Below are 17,789 nucleotides of genomic sequence, written 5' to 3'. Positions count from 1 at the left end.
CCTGTGTTTCCCTTGCTTGTGACATGTGTTAGAAAAACCTATTAAAATCTCACAGTATATATTCACAGGGACAAAATTTTCATGAGCTTTCCCTCATTTCGCTCTGTGTCGTTCTGCGTTGTGTTTGTGTGTGCTCGTCGCTTCTGCTTGTACATAATGCGTGCCTCCTCGGGATGAAATAAAACGACGTCAAAATTCTGATTCAAAAATTATATATTTACATTATATGTACATGGTTTCAGTCTGTAAGTGATCCCTTAAGATTTCTCTAAAGGTCGAGGATTCAGCTGCAAAATTCGTCTTAAATAGAAATTTTTAATCCTTCAGTTCATCGTGTAGCCATTTGGCACATGCTTTTATTTCCGTTTATAAGCTTCATGTGACTGTTCCTAAAAACAACAATAAATATTTGGAAATCCTTTTCCAAATTTTTTTTAGTAAACATTTGTTGAAAAAACCGATATATGGCAATAGCGATACAAGAATTTAGATTTAAATTGTAAACTCAGAAAATATCAAGATGGAAACTGTACGAATAGTTCTACCATTAAAAATATTATTAAAATATTTTTTGCATTGTAAAAAATATATTAATAACAAGGGACTTTTATTTTTATTGCGGAATTTTTATACTGTAATTTGTGACATTAGAATACTGTTTAATTCATAACGTTAACATTTAGTAAATTTTAATTTTTTTCTAAGATTCCGCAAAAATATAATTAAAAAAAATTCAATAATTTTTCTAAATTATATGCAACTATTCAAAAAACATATTTTTTTGTAAAAAAAATAAAAAGTCATGCATTTTAATGTTAAAGCTACATAATTTGATCATTTTAGTGGCAAAATAACAATTTTTTTTTTGTTTGAAATATTGCAGTGCGAAAACATTTCGCCATACATGATTGATAAGACCGGTAGACTGTATAAAAAGTTGGATTTAGTAATTTTTTAAGAAATATATTTATTGATCCGGACATCACTAAATATAATTTTTCCAGTCTTTTAAAGCATTTTTCTAAAGAGAACTAAATATCTATCTATAACGATTTAAAAATTAACTATTGGACCATGATAAGAATGGACACCCTGCATACCTCCTTTACAAAGAATCTTTCAAAGGTTAATTAAAGTTGTGGTTTATCCAAAAGTTCAACAACTCTTTACTAGACGATTCAATTAGAGTTGGTGTCAAAAGATCACATTTTGTTAATAGCGGGCAATCCTAACTGTAGTTCTTTCTTTACAAATTCTTAAGTGCTTTTTTCACTCAAGTTGTACCCAAAATTAATTTACGATGACACAAGCACCTGGTAAGCGGAAAGTTTCTTACGATACATATGATAATTCAATTAGCCTTTATATTCCTGTCTGCCTGAAGCTTTTTCCATAAATATTTGTATGCATATCGTGAACAGTACCTGAAAATTGTAGATGAATAACCTTTCCCACTGAACTTTCACCCTTGTTTCAGTTGATAGATTCAGAACGTTTTCATCTTAAAAAGTAATGAAATGGCTGAAAGAGTAATTTCTCATCTCCTGAATTCCATTAGTTAAATATAAAGACTGTATACTCTAACCGAGCTCTAATATCTAAATTCCTAACCTCTAAAGATATGCATGTACTTTAAAATGGGAAAATGCTTTAAATTAAGTCAAAATTATTTTTATACTATCCATCTTTGGCAACTAGATGGTTGAACATTGCTTTTGTTTTATTTTAATAAAACTTCTTGATCGTGATGATCATGATTTCCTCAAAAAAAAAGGGCATTTTTAAGCATAAAATTACAATTAATAGTAGAGCTATGTGATTTTAGTAGTCTTGCATCTAATCTGCTTATTGTATATATATTGTGCATATAATCACTTTAATAGTGTCCAAACCCATACCATCTTAGTGCAACTAAAAACATAATTGTTCAGTTCAACTATTTTTAAACTTCTCGTTGTTATTTGTGGTATTGTAACTTCCATCTTCAAATTTATCATCCAAATTTCACAGATCTTAAACAGGAGAGTTCTGTTACTTTCAACAGTGGGAAAATTCAAGTGGTTTTGTTGAGGCAATGAAACCCATTTGAATTTCATTGCAATAAAAATTAAATTAAAGAAACTAAAATACATATGTATTTTTTTAATTTTCAATATTTTGAATAAAATCTGCACAAAAATTAAATTGTTGTGCAGATTGTGTGTGTGTGTGTGTGTGTGTGTGTGTGTGTGTGTGTGTGTGTGTGTGTGTGTGTGTGTGTGTGTGTGTGTGTGTGTGTGTGTGTGTGTCAATACCCCAAACCGTTTAAATATAGTTGCCAAATTCGACACTTTTACACATATTTTTTTTAAAAAAATTCCCTAATTTCCAATAAAAGTTTTCACAATATTGTTGTCCTGGAATTCTAATCATTTTTACTGCTTCATCAAACATTAAGGAAAGGAACATTTAATTAAAAAATTCTCAGAAAGGTTATTTGAAAATTATTCGAAGTAAATTTCGTGAAACCGGAAAAGATATAATCTGAATTTTACATCAATAAGTAAAATCTAAAAAAATTTGTATTTCGGATGAATAAGATTTTTGCCCATTATATGGCAACATATCGAATAATCATGACGTCATGAAGGCTTCCCCTTCCTCCAGGATCTTGCCAGAAGGAGAGATAGATTAAACGTCGATTACTTTCGTATTTTAGTGATACTTGATGATTTAATTCACTAACTATAAATGGCAATACATCCTCCCAAATCTTAATTCACCTATTATTTTTTTTCTTAAATGTCCAATGTAAGAGATCTTACAATAAATTAAACCCAAAAGAATATATGGGTTCTTCATTTCAACCCACATTTATAATATTGTACTTTAATAAAAATCAGAAAATTATTGATCTAAAAGAATGCATCTAAAAACAATAAATTAACCATATCTTATTTAGCAATATAATTATATAAAAATGAAATTCTTTATTTAGACTTTTCAAAAACTAAAAATTGTAAGAATTATTATGCGATTTTTTGAGGATCTTCAAGACTTAAGCTCTATTATACCCTTACGAATATTCGATTTCAATTTAATTAACTTTAACAGCACCAAAGGATAGGAACTCGCCAATAGAATATTCAGGATCCATTTTGTAAATGGAAAATAATTCCTTTATTTCCTCCTCCTGTACTGAAGCTATACATTTCAAGGTGAAACTTCTGAATATAAATCAGAAAACAAATTAATGATCTGTAAGAGTAAATCTGAGGACTATGAATTGACCCTAATTTATTAAACAACATAAATATATAAAAGTGAAATCATTTACAGTTTTTTAAAGGAAAGAACAGATTTATAGGAGTTGTACGATTTTGTAGGAGTCTTCAGGACTTAAGCTCTGTATTGCACCGATACAAAAATTCGATTTCAATTTAATTAACTGTGACATTACCAGGCGGTAAGAACTCGTGAATGGAATATCCAAACAGTTCAAAATCCAGTTTATAAATGGTATACAACTTCCGTATTTCCTCCTCAGGTACTGAAGCGAAGTATTTCAAGGTCAGAGAGTGTAAAGTGGAATGGGTATCTGACCACCACTCTTGGGATGATTCAATGCCAACTTTCTTGAAAGCATATGGAAAATCGTGTTGAGCTGTCTCCAGCTTGCCAATGAAGTTGTAATCCACCAGACAAGGGTCGCAGCGACTCCAGTAGGGTGCCCAGTGTTCGTCATAGTCCCTCTCCAGGGTATGAGTCAAGTACCAGATGAATTCTGGGAATGTTATTTTGTCTAGAGGCGAACCTTTGGGTCTAACTTTCTTCATGATAGGATCCCAGAATTTATCATAAAAATAAGGCACTTCTTCCCTTGGAGATTCTGCCTTATCTCGGAAGGCAGAAACAAGGCGATCGAAAGGGTGTCGGACAAACATTATTTTGAAGAACCTGTTGATGGTGGTCGTGGGATAGTACATAGGACTGATGCGACGTAAAGCCTCGTTGGCTGCAAGATGGAAGGCGGTGACGTTTCTGCTCAAGGTCTCGTTGATTGGAATGTCTGAAATGTTGAGGAAGAATTTTTTGATGGTAGTGGAGGCCACCTTAGGAATGAAGCAGACGAAAAGCACTTTCTGTTCGTCGACGATGACGGGACAGAGTTTGGTCTTGCAGAAAGTCTCTTTGCCAAAGCGGCGATTGGTGGCGACCCTCCAAATGCGACGCATGGCTACGATTTCGTCCTTGTCGCATACGTCCCGCACCCTCTGGATTCGACTCTCGTACTCGGCTTCCCAACGACGTTCCATGTCAACGGGAGCCTGAGAAGAAAAATGAAAAATGAAATTTTGTGAAATTTGTGATGAAGATTCAATTAATACATTAGTGGTCAAGAGAAATCTTACAATCTATATGTTTGAAACAATTAGGAAAACCAAACATCCACTTCCCCAGCCCTAACTACTGCTCTAATTTCGCTAAATTTTTTTTTATATGAAGGCTTCTAAATATGTCCTCAATTTTTCTTTCCCAAAATCACCTTCTATTTTTGAGAAAAACCTAAAAAACACAAAATATTCCCAATCAGGAAAAAACCATAACAAAGTTTCCCTGTTACAACCACTGTTTGTCTGTCTTTAATTCATACCAGTCGTATTAAGCGACCACTGGGTTTGATAAAATTAATGGTGGCTAAAAATTACAATTAAATATTTTTTTTTAATTTGGTCTCAATAACTTTTTTTAATTTAAATTATAATAACAATATTTAAATTATTATCAGATGATTACGCTATCCAGATCCAGAAGCGATATCTTAGCTTAGTATGTATTATCTTATGGATAATGCCTATGTGAGTGAACCTCGCCAACTGGATTATAGTGAATGTAAAAGTTTACAGAGGCATGTGGATATTTTGTGCTTCGAAGATACGAGTCTTTCCTTTATTGATAAGAATCTTGCCCAGATATTTTAATGACATAGAAAATGCTCAGGGCAGGTGTCAACATAATATGTCTATATCCCTGAAGTTAGTGAGAATCATATTGTCACGTTTATAGGCTTAAGGAAGAAAACACTCGTAGAACAATATTAGTTTATTCAAAGTAAACCAAAGACCTCGGTTACTATAAAGCAAACTCTTATATACAGATATAGAATGTTCTAGAACATTCCTAGAACTAACTGAAGAAGAAATGACGTACAAAGATTCTGAGGAAATTATAATAATGGAATATTCCAGAAACTTCTAGAAGAGCTGAAAGGAAAATAAATAACAAATTGATTTGGTGAGGATTGAACCAGCAATCTCTTCGCCCACAATCCCATGTCTTATCAACGAGCCACAGAGACATGTGGCTAGGTTTGTTGCAATATTATCATTTCTCTTAGCATTAAGATACATTTTCCCCTTTTGATTTTATAGCGCTGCTAAATTCTGTTTATTGGTGTTAACTTAATCAAATTTGAAAAGAAGTATAAGGCCAAAAGAAACATTAAAAAAACTGCATTAAAATTACAAGAATAATTATATCAATGAAGAACTCTATTTTATTAAAATCGTTTTACCATTCTTTTTATTCGGGAGGGGGAGGGGAAATCCATTACTCTTTTTATTTAAAAAAAAAATTGGTTTGTATTCTTAGAAAAATTTTATTTGTAAAGATATATTTTCTTTTTATGAACAAATTTTTGATACGTTAAAGAGCTAACATTACATCTACTTTCTTGTAAAAATTGAAGGCGAACTGCTTATTTTTATAGAATAATATCACCAGTTCATTTTTTTAAAAAAATAGGTTAAGAAATTCAAGCAACTTTAGAACTCAAAAAATAGGGTAGAGTTCACCCTTTAAAACAATGAAACTAAAACATGAGAATAATTTGAAACCTTTATTCCTATTTCCTTTGCAAACAATCAACTGAAATACAAAACTTAGCTATACAATTCAATTGCATATCAATTTGATTTTAGAGATAATGGAAATTGAGTCTTTCTTTGTTTTGAGATTACTTACCAAAAGTTTATTTATTTATTTTCATGATCCTTTTCGGAATTAAAATATATATATATATATATTCGAGGCGTCAAAATTGAAAATTAAATTTGAATATGAAATGCGATTTAATAAGAGATTACAGGTAATTAAAATCAAAAACTCTTTTCAAAATTTTTTAATAGTTTAATTGTTTTCTCGGACAAAAAGTAATAAATTTGAAAGACTGTAGCTTGAAAGTTTTCGTGGCATATTAAAAATTTAAGCTTGGTCGTTTACTATAGTTTAGGATTCTCTGTTATAAAAAATATAATGCAAATAACTTTGAAATAATTTTAAAATATTTGCGCTAATTGCTTTCTACAGTTTCACAAAGGGATTGCATTGAATGTCTTCATCGTATAAGCTACGAATCATCTTTGGAAACTAATTGATTAGCTGGGATTATAGTTAGTGAAAATTTCAATTATTTCTTCAGCAAAATATTTTTAAGCTTCAAATTGCAAAATAACTTACATAACTTCAAAAGCCTTACACAGTTCTGTTCATTTTATTTTGCAATTCCCTAATTTTTTGTATACATCTTTATACATCCAAACCTATCACAAGAAAAAGCAGTAGTTTTTTAAATTGCCCTTAAAAATTTGTCCATCTCTGCCTGATTCTGAACTTATTCCTTAATTTCAAATATAACAAAATTTCAAAAAAATTATAAAAGGCATGCCGTATACTGAAATCTCAGCTTAAGGAGTTTTCAACATGAAAAATAAGCCGAATTTTCGTATCTTTATCCCAACAGTGGACAAAAAGGCAAGATGAAATATTAGTAGCAACAATGAAAATGATTTGAGTTTCACTTTTACAATGACATATCTTATAAAATACTCTTAAAATATGTTTAAAAATTAGATAAAATTATAAAAAAAATTATATGGAAAAATTGGTATCGTTGAAAAGATAAGTTTTCGTATTTTAAAATACTGTAAACATATTCGTTATTTTGTAACAATTTTTGAAGTTATTACGAGAAAAAGGCCCAAATTTTGTTTAATTTTGATTAGAATTCTAATTGAAATTTCAAAAAAAAAAATATCTCTAAGGTGCCCATTTCCCTCCTCAGAAATATGCATGCGCCAGATTTGGTAGTTCTAAGTCACACTGTCTGGCCAGTAGAGCACCAGCAAACACAAACTCCATTCATCTTTATTATAGAGTAAGATAAAGATTTGGTAGTTCTAACGGTCTGGCCTGTAGAACACCAGCAAACACAAATTCCATTCATCTTTATTATAGAGTAAGATAAAGATTTGGTAGTTCTAACGGTCTGGCCTGTAGAACACCAGCAAACACACACATGCAAACACAAACCCCATTCATCTTTATTATAGAGTAAGATAAAGATTTGGTAGTTCTAACGGTCTGGCCTGTAGAGCACCAGCAAACACAAACTCCATTCATCTTTATTATAGAGTAAGATAAAGATTTGGTAGTTCTAACAGTCTGGCCTGTAGAGCACCAGCAAACACACACATACAAACGCAAACCCCATTCATCTTTATTATAGAGTAAGATAAAAGATTTGGTAGTTCTAACGGTCTGGCCTGTAGAGCACCAGCAAACACAAACACCTATTCATCTTTATTACAGAGTAAGATAAAGATTTGGTAGTTCAAAGTCAAACGCTCTGGCCTGTAAAGCGCCAATACACATACACATGTAAACCCAAATGCACAATCATCTTTTTATAGGGCAAAATAAAAATTCAGTAGTTTTTCTAAAGATTTGGTCTAAACGGACTGGCCTATAGAACTCCAATACAAACATATACACAAAAACATGCATTCATCTTTATTATAAGTAAAGATAAGGATAAAAACTACTCACTAGCTGTTTCGCCAGGAATATTGGTTATATTTCATTTCCAATAAAGTGTGTATGTAGATTAGGCTTCATGATCATGTTTTTGTCAAATTGTCTAATATTACAATGTTATTTTTATTGTTTTGCTTAAGTTTTATTAATTGTTTACATGGACCTTTCTAATGTGACAGTTCTATAACATCATAAAGCTATTAAAAACGTACATATCAAGCTCATCCATCTTCTAAATTCCGCGATGATTTATTACTTTTTATCTTTACTTTTTTTTTTATCTTGTAAACTACACAGATATTAAATAAAATCCATCTTCGTTAACTATCACTTTCAACAATGAAGAAAATCGCACAATCAGATGGTAATAAAACAATAAAAATTGTTTGAATTTCAGGGCAACAAGATAATCTAATGTTGGAAACTAGGCAAAAAAAATATTTTTAAAAACTAACAAAAATTTGTATTACTATTAAATTGATATCATAAAAAAGACAATTTTTAGTATTTTAAAATGATGTAAAATTCATTTTTATGTAATAATATTTTTGCAAAATTATCAAGGAAAAATTCCAAAATGTTGCTAAATTTTTAATTTAATAGAATTCTAATTAAAAATTTTAAAAAAAATCGCTTCCATTTCTACTCTTGCTAGTATATATGTGTGTGTGTGTGTAAAATATGGTAACTTTAAATCAAACAATCTGGTCTATAGAGAGCCAACACATACACATACAAACATACATACACTTTCATCTTTATTATTATTAGAGATTTCAGAAAATGGGTACCAAAAATTATTCAAAATGTCATTTTCAATATATGAAAATCAATACATATTAATACAAATGTCAGAACTGGGTGCAAAAAAAATTGTTAAACCAGTTTTATTAAATATTAAATAAAAATGCCATAAATATTCATTCTTGAACTAGAGGCAATTTTATTTTTCTATGTTAGTTTTATGAATTTCTTTTTATCATTGTTAATGCATAAATTCATTTATTTAAAATTAAAATTATATTCATTCAATAGCAAGCATTTATTCACGATTCTTTCGCGTATTAATTACGAACAAACTTAAAATATTGATTGGGAAGAAATTAATTTCAAATTTTAATTGAAAAGAAATCTATACCGTACTCAAAAATTATTGGGAATGCCTTATTAATGAAAAAAGTTGAAACTGGATGACACCATAAACTGCTAAATTGGATGACAACAAAGCAAATGACAGAATTATCACAATAATTATTAATGAAAGTTCCTTATACGCATTCTTGTACTAAACAATGGCGTAGCATACTTTTTCATTAAATGAGGATGATTTTATATAATTATAATTCCAAATATGCCGCCGATAGGAAAAAATATAATAAAACTTCTTTAATACATCTTTCAAAGGATTGCTCAAAGATAACGTACTATAAAATCTTATTCCAAAAATATAATTAATTGCTTACTTTAATCGCATAGTATTATAATGCATGTTATTTTACCGCATAGTAATATAATGTCATTTGCAAATCAATGAAATTTCATTTTAGTATTTTGCAAATTTATTTAGATATATTTATGTTTATTAATGCAATATTATTTTACTCATATTATGAAGCAGATATTTTTAATGTATATTCATTTAGACAATTTTAATAAAATTCAAAATGTTTTAATATTTTTAGATCGGTTTTTTTTTTTTTTTTTCAAATTATTGAGCTCTATGTAAGGATAAATTGTGGGACCTCTATTACACTAGCCTTTCTGGAGTAACCATTTACAGGTATTTTATTTTTGAGCTGTTACCACAGAACGTATTGCACAATTCAATTCTCATTGTTGGATATATGATGAAATTTCAAAATACAGTAGGTAAGAATTAATTATTAACTATATTACAATAATTTTCTGTTAATCTGTTCAATGAAATGTGTAAGGAAATATTAAAATTTTGCTTTTGTTCCGGAAAAAAAAAGAAAAAGGGAAGCAATATTTGCAATTGCTAAATTGTTTGATTTTAGATTTTAACTCAATCATTGGGAATTGAATTTGTATCCGCAAATTCAAATCCTTATTTTTTTTAATGTGTAAATTTATATACTATGATGACGCTTTAATGAAATACCTGTAAATGGTTACTCAAGAAAAACTAATGTAATAAAGATCCCGCAATTTATTTTTACATAGTGCTCAATAATTTGCAAAAAAAAAAAAAAATAGGTAAATTTATATACTATACTTAAACGACGTTTTAATGAAAACCTAAGAAGTCATACAATTTTTTTTAACGTTGAATTAATCAGGACTACAACAAATTGACGTAATAAAGAGGTTTAACTGTATTACAATGTTTCAGGCAGCCTTTACTGTGTCACAAACTAAGATTACCATACAAAACCAACGAAATAAAAAGTATGGCAACAAAATAACCAAACACGAAAAGCAAAGAACTTCACACGATTGTGATTAATTCATAAAACAAGGAACTATCGAACCCAAGAACAAGAAAAAGCGGATAAACATCGTACCTGAGTACTCCGGTCAAAAGAGGGGTCATTCACTTGCTTCGGCAGCTTCTTTACTATCGAATTCCTGGCCGTCCATCGGTCAAGCGAATGGATAAGCAAAAGACAAAGGAGCACGCCGGTCAGTGATGTGGCTATCAGGGTGCGATGTCGCGAGTACTGCCGACACGCGACGTCCATGGCTGTGACATATCTTGCGAATCTTTTTCGCAAATTCTGTCGGAGAGCATGCGATTATTTTTATTTGCTGCCTTTTTCCCTCACATTCGAATTCGAAGAAAAAAGTAGAATCTCACCGGAGGCGAGGACCTCAGCGATGCGAAGCCAGGGGATGGGAAACTGGTTCTGATGTCAAGGTTGAAAAAACTTCTCTTTTATAAAGGAAGTGAAGAAGCGTCAATTTTACTACTCGAATGTGGTTGCGTAACTTTTTGTTGTAGACTACCGTACAGGTTAACGATAAAATTATCCTTTAAAAATAACTTTGTTTTTATTCAACTAACGGTTAGTTGTACGTATTCATCTGCTAAACATGACAACGGCTTAGGTAAGTGGTGTAATATCAATAACTCTTTGCGGCTAAGTGGATTAAAAGCTGTTCCATTTTTAGTTTAACCTTTTATGCGTATGTGTAGTGGGATATATTTTAACCTAACTCGAAAAGTTACTCATACAGTTAAATATTTTAATAATTCTTTTTTTTTTAATTCAGTTGGCAATTTAACGCATGCATCAATAGGTTGTGTGGGCTGCTGTGATTAAAGTGTCGCGTTTTGTGTGATGAAATAACTTTTTACTTTCGTATATACGCACTATAGAGAAAGTTTAGTAATTGTCAAAATATTAGAACTCGAGATTTTGGAGATTCTCCACATTGTAGACTTCCTTGAGTTCGTAAAACACATTTTTGGAAAGTGTTTATCTGTCTGTGATAAGCATAACTCAAAAGTGCTTTCAGCTAGATGGGTGAAATTTGGTATAAAGTCTTTACGCCGGCTGTTCGAATATAAGTTAACACAATAATTACAAAACGAAAAGAACTAGGTAGAAAAAATTAGGTGCACAGATTTGACATCTATAGTGTTGACATCTTTCAAATTTTGAGTCAAATCCAACAAGTGGTTGACTGTTTGTAAGTCTGTACTTTCAAAAACAAATAAACGCGATGGTTCAAAAATGCAGTGATTTAAATTTATCAAATTTTTTATGAGATTTTTGTTACTACTAGCACAGCTTTGTGCCAAATTTTTGTTTCAATCGCTTGAGAAAAATATGTCTAAAACACAATTTCGATTTTAGGATACTATTAACGCATACCAAAGATTAATAGTCAAATAATTCGCCAAGGACGACGCGACATAATCAGCAAAAATGCTAAATTCCCGCCAAAAGTTAATATTTCTTAACTATTGTACGCTAATGCCATGTAAGCGTTTTCTAGCCTGACAAGTTTATTAGACGGTATACGAGAAAGTTTTAGGGTGACCCTCTCGCTGGTTATATTAAGTAAATATTATTTGATTTCCATTTAACTAGCGAGTAAGTATACTTATTGATTCGTTAAACATAACAGGTATTTCAATCAATATGGTAAAGCAACGTTAATTGATGCCTAGTGCATAGAAGGATTTTTTTTATCACCCCTTTGTCCTAATCTTTAAAATTTATTTGTTTCTTTCCAATTACAATTAAGAGTTTTAATTGATTCCCAAAGCATCACGATATTTCAGCTAACAACAGTGGCGTATTTTCCACTAGGCATACTAGGCTGGTTGGTGATAAACGGCCCTTGGGGGCACAATTTTTTAAATGTTATTAGCCTGACCAATAATTTTATAACAAAAAAAATTCTATGAATTATAGAATAATATTAACCCTTTGACAAGCATATTTGGTCAGATTCCTGTCTATTTTGGTATTTTCACCTAGTTATTAATAGTTTATAAACAAAGAAGGTCTACTTAAATGTAGTACAACCTCGCTTAATAATGCGTCCCCTGATCTTACTCGTAAAACGAAACATTTTAGAACAATGCTTTCCTGAAAAGAAATATTCAAATAAATTTATAATAATATGATTTATTATTTATAATATAAGTTTTCTGTTTACAAGAAAGTTGTTTAAAGACATTTGTCTTGGGCGAAAATGAGACACATCATCGTTAAATCAATTTGTAATTAACAAAACTTTTGCCTTATCAGAACGGTGCTTCTTAAAGAACGATGCAATAATTTCAGATGTTTTTAGTATTTCCCTTATTTTACTGGAAGGTTGTTGCTCTGTTAAGTCTATTATTTCTTCCTCTTCTGCCCAAATCTCCATTGCAACTTTTTGTTGTGACACAAATGCAGCTCCGTAAGTTCTTCGGTAGTTATGACTATGTTCTTACACCCGTTCATCGGTATCGTTGCTATCCATCCTTTTTCTCATAATCTTGACCAAAGACACAATCTCATTAATTAATCCTCAATCTCCTAGGAGTTGCGCTCGACCGCGCTGTACAGCCAAAACATCTTCCAAGTAGACATAAGGATTTTCTTCAAACAAGCATTCAATACAGACCGATACAAGCCAATCCAGCATGTGATATCATGTCTCTTTACCATCCATTCTGCAAAACATCGTTCACTGAGTCATTTTTCTATTTTTTTTTTATATATACATTTTATTTCGTTTGCGAGCTTTGATTGTCGTATCATGTCAGTGTAGTTAATTTAGTAAAATAAAATTCTTAATATTAAAAAGATTATTTTAGAATAAGTCAATAATGTTTAATCAAAAATGCTTTGAAATGGAAAAATAAATGTACCAGTTTATAAAAAGAACGATTTCATAATGCGAATTGCTTAGGACCACAAAATGCTTAATTCCGCCATTGGCAGTAACTTAATAAAGGTAAGTGAAGGCCGGGCAATGGCATTTCATTTTTTTTCCGTGACATTGCCATATTTAGTAATTTAAAGTAAAATAAAGGTTCTGTTACATACTTTGTTTTTTGGCGCGACCGCCGAAGACTGGCATCTAGAACATCAATACACAGTCCTAGCTCTATAGGCGCTGGCATTCAGCAAGCCAGGCCGTATGACTTATAGCTGCCAAACTTGATCCACATATATTTTCGAAGATGAAAATGTGCACTTCAGAGGGATTTTCTTAGAAATTTTAATTAGAATTTCAATTAATATAAAATTAAGCAATATTCTAGAATTTTTTTCGTGGTAACTTCCAAAAATATTACAACACAAACTAATTTTTACATCAGTTTAAAGTTTACAAAATTATCTTTTCAATCCATTAACTTATAAATCAAATTTCTATTTTTAATAATTTTTTTAAATATTTAAATCATATTTTCCAACAATTTATTTCGCATAGAAGGAAAATAAAATTTAACCTGCATGAGTACATTATGAGAGAATAGGGAAAATTAGCTTTTACAGGTGCGTTGCTATCATTTTGCTAAAAATTCAAATTGAAAGATTAAGTTTACTATTACTTATTAAGTTTACTAAGATTAAAACTAGGAATGTGTAATGTACAGCACGTGTTTGAATGAAATGGAATAAATATGATATTTTCTTTAAAAAAAAATGAATGCGAGAAAAAGTTATCTGTGACGTTTTAAAATAGTTAGATAATCAATGCAATAATTTAGTTTTACTTAAGGCATATATAGTTTAAAATGTACAGATTTTTATAGAGAACTAGCTGACGCGACAAACGTTGTTCTACCTTATAAATTATTTCTATTGAATATTTTGGTTGTTAATCAAAAAATAAAGAATGTATTCTAAGTGTGTGGGGTTGGGATCTATGACAGAAAGAGGAATGGAGCACTGTAGACGATGACCGCCTATAAAAACAAAAAAAACACCAACCATTCATTTTCTCAATACAATGTATTTCATTAACATAACGAACATATACATTGTTTCATCTCTTAAAAGTTATACGTAAAGTGGAAAAAGTAATATATTTTTTGTCCTCAAGTATAAAATTGAAATAAAGAAAATCAATATTCATTTCGAAGAGCAATTGAATGTACTATATTTTTTCTCAGTCCGTCTTTAACCAACATAAATAAGCTCGAGGGTTTGCCCACGCGGGAACATGCCACGTATAATTGTCCGTGTGAAAAACATGGTGTGCCCAAATCTAAGCCGCAAACAGACATCGTTTGGCCTTGCGACTTATTGATTGTCACTGCGAATGCGAATCTAACAGGAAATTGAACGCGTTTGAATTCCATAGGCACGTCTGTGAGAATCATTGGAATTCGGGGCTCGGAATTTTCCATTCAAAATGGTGGCTTCGATAACGTTTTTCATCAATTTTTTAATGACCAATCGCGTTCATTGCACAGCCATGGTGGGTTCAAATTCCGAAGTAAAATAACCGGAGATCCAACTTTCAGTCATAGAAGGTGTGGTGACATGCTTGGCAAATCCAGTCAGTTCAAAAACTATATTGGATAAATTACAGTTTCATAAGCATCGCAAATTGTGTCGATCTATTTGTATGATACCATGTCGCCTGGCAACAACTGCTGTATCTTTGAAATTTAAATCGTCAACGTCCACATTTTTTGCTTCCAAAATGGCTCTTTCTGCCAGCCACGCATGATTTATGTATTGTGTGCGTACATCGGGAAATATGCGGTCAATGAGAGCATTTTGCGAATCAACGACAGCGCAGAAATTAGTGGGCAATTTTATGCATTCAGTATTTTATAAGACAACAACTTTTCCATCGCCGATATCTAATAATTGACCCGAGAATGGATCTTGTAGCATTTGGAAGCGCATGTTTATTTTTAGCTGGACTTTTTCAACATTACGCCACAGTGGCGATAATTTCAAGCAAGCGATGATCTTATCAGCGTACGTTGAACGTGGATAGAGACACCCTAATTACCTAGCGTTATGAAATATACTTTACGACCTATTCTCATACCTACCAAATACACATAAAAAATTTCATAAAAATCGGTTGAGCCGTTTCGGAGGAGTACGAACACTAACACCGTAACATGAGATTTTTATATATTTGATTACGCCTGGGTAACCAGCTGGTCGCCAAAGGCAGCTAATTTAAAATAGTTAAAAAAAATCAAAGAAACAATCCTCCAAATCATCAACTTGTTCAATTTTGTAAATGTTTATTTCTTATGAGTCATAATTCCTTAAAAGGGCATTAATGATCGTCTATATTCATTATCATCCCCATTTTCAAGAGAAATCTCAAAAGCCCTACTTCACTATGCATTTCCTAAGGGGGGAAAAAATCTACAAAGAAATCTCCAATCTCAACCACAATATAGTTTTTCACAATTCCTATTTTACTTAAATAAATCATCAATAGTCACCAGCAGTTTCAGATAATATCTCAAAATAAAACTCCGACAGAGTTGCGAGCCTAAATAACAAGAGCGATTTCGCCAATTAATTTTTCTACTTTCAAACTTGACTTGCTAGCCAGATTGCACTATATTTATTGTGCAAGTATAATTTAAAATAATTATATTTTCTTAAGCTGGAATAAGATGTAATTCCACAAAGATGTTTAGCGTGATGAAATTAATATTATTATGATAAACGAAGTCGCCGAAGGTGGCTAGTCATATATTTATCTTATTTACACACTAGAGTGAAAGGGTGGATTCATTTTAGCACCTATTTTTATTTTTCCCAGTCGCTGCGGTTATTGCATAGTGTCAGAATTGTGAACGGTTTAAGGTATAATTTCTTAAATGTTTTTCTTTTGTACAGTGACGTTATTTTGTTCTATTGTTCTTTTCTGCAGTAGGAAGGGCAAGAGAAGTATACATACTCTTGAATCAACCTTAAGGACAACATGGTGATACTACTACTTTTAAATATACTACTTTTTAAATCAAATCTCATGAGACGGCGAACATTGTGAACCCCATTTGTCCTTGCAAGGTCACTGATATCAATTATAAAAAAAATAAAATAGTATTTTGTCTTTCATTACTTCAACAGTACTTTCTTGGATTTTTTTTTTTTTCTGAGAAAAAAAAATAATTGTGACTCCACGATTTCAACGTAAATAAGAAACTGAAATGTTAATAAATAAAAATTGGAAAAAAAATAAATTTTAAATAGTTGTTTAATAAATATAATTAAATGTTTTAGATCAAATGAAAGTTTTAACTATTTTTACTTTTAAGTATTGAGAATGTGAAAAAAATTATTTCATGACAATTTTTGAGACCTTAATCAGTATTCTAAGCAATATAGCCTTTTTAACAATAAGAATTAATTTTATTTTTGATAAAACTAATTTTTTTCTCCACTTCTGCAATTTGCAATATTTTATAAGTGCAGACGATTTTTTGCAAAAAGCAAACATTTAGAACTCTTTTAAAAATGGAAGTAAAAGAAATAACAATCACAAAGCTTTTTTTTTTTTTTTTTTTTTTTGTTCGTGGATTATTTTTTGTAGTTAAAATATTTAAGTAGTTTAAAATAATTAGGATAGTTAAATTAATAAATTAAATCGAACATTTATATTAGTATATAGACCAATAAAGTGATTATTGGATGTTAATAGCTGTAAATATCGATCACAGACTTGTTACTCCGAACTGATTTCGTGCTAAAAAAACTCGTCAAAAAAATTCAAAAAGAAAAAAATTAATAACATTCTATGAATATATTGACTATAATCATTTGTGCCATAGAACTATGCGTTATTATAAATGAAGGCTTTGTTTTTCGGCCTTATCACAAAAGAAAAGTTCAAGATTTGATAATCACATATATACATAAAAAGCTACTAAGAAACTGAACAATTACAATTTCTGAACGGACACGATAGCAACAAAGTTGGCAGAAGAAAAGTCGTTTCGCACTGAATAACGTTATAATGCGAAAAAATGATGTCATATATTTAACATGATTCTAGGATATAACTGAAAATGTATCTGAACTATTAATCATCCAGAACAAGAATTCTGTTACAGTTTGGCCTACAGTTTCAGACAACGGAAACTTGTCTCTGAAATTCATCAACAAAGGAATAAAAATCAGTGTGGATTTTTACAAGCAAGACATATTGCAACACCTTCATTGCCAACTGCTGATATATTGTACCCCAAAATAAAATGAATGTTCCAGTAAAATTCTGCATCATCGCAACGGCCATATTAAATCAGGCCTGCCTCTATATCAGATGCTTAGATTTTACTAAGAAAAATTTAGACCATATTCTCTACAGGATATAATTCCCTTAGACAAGTTCAAACAAAATTTACATTGGATACAGTACAGTACAGTATCACTTTCAAGTTTTTTTTTAACGGCGAGAGTGTTTTCTCATCAATTCCTCATTATACTTGCATATTACAGGGCGTTTTGCATATAGCTTTGTGATATAAAAAAAAAAGATAA

General features: G+C 30.8%; 1 protein-coding gene across 1 annotated transcript; it reads right to left on the bottom strand.

The window, feature by feature from the left end:
* Positions 1 to 3,143: 3,143 nt before the first annotated feature.
* LOC129965997 (carbohydrate sulfotransferase 11-like) lies at positions 3,144 to 10,701 on the bottom strand. Its single transcript, XM_056080325.1, has 2 exons — positions 10,380 to 10,701; positions 3,144 to 4,307 (listed from the first exon to the last, which is right to left on the bottom strand). The coding sequence occupies exons 1-2, from the start codon at positions 10,554 to 10,556 to the stop codon at positions 3,420 to 3,422; spliced, it is 1,065 nt and encodes a 354-aa protein (XP_055936300.1). The 5' UTR covers positions 10,557 to 10,701; the 3' UTR covers positions 3,144 to 3,419.
* Positions 10,702 to 17,789: the final 7,088 nt, after the last annotated feature.

This window comes from Argiope bruennichi, chromosome 4 (assembly GCF_947563725.1).
Source record: "Argiope bruennichi chromosome 4, qqArgBrue1.1, whole genome shotgun sequence".
Taxonomy (NCBI): Eukaryota; Metazoa; Arthropoda; class Arachnida; order Araneae; family Araneidae; genus Argiope; species Argiope bruennichi.
The sequence above is the reverse complement of the archived record's forward strand: the minus strand, read 5'-3'. Positions and strand labels throughout refer to the sequence as shown.

Coding starts and splice junctions, on each gene's coding strand:
- LOC129965997 (XM_056080325.1), bottom strand. CDS start 10,556: ATGGACGTCGCGTGTCGGCAGTACTCGCGACATCGCACCCTGATAGCC. Junction 4,308..10,379: donor CTTTTGACCGGAGTACTCAG/GTACGATGTTTA, acceptor TTTTCTTCTCAG/GCTCCCGTTGACATGGAACG.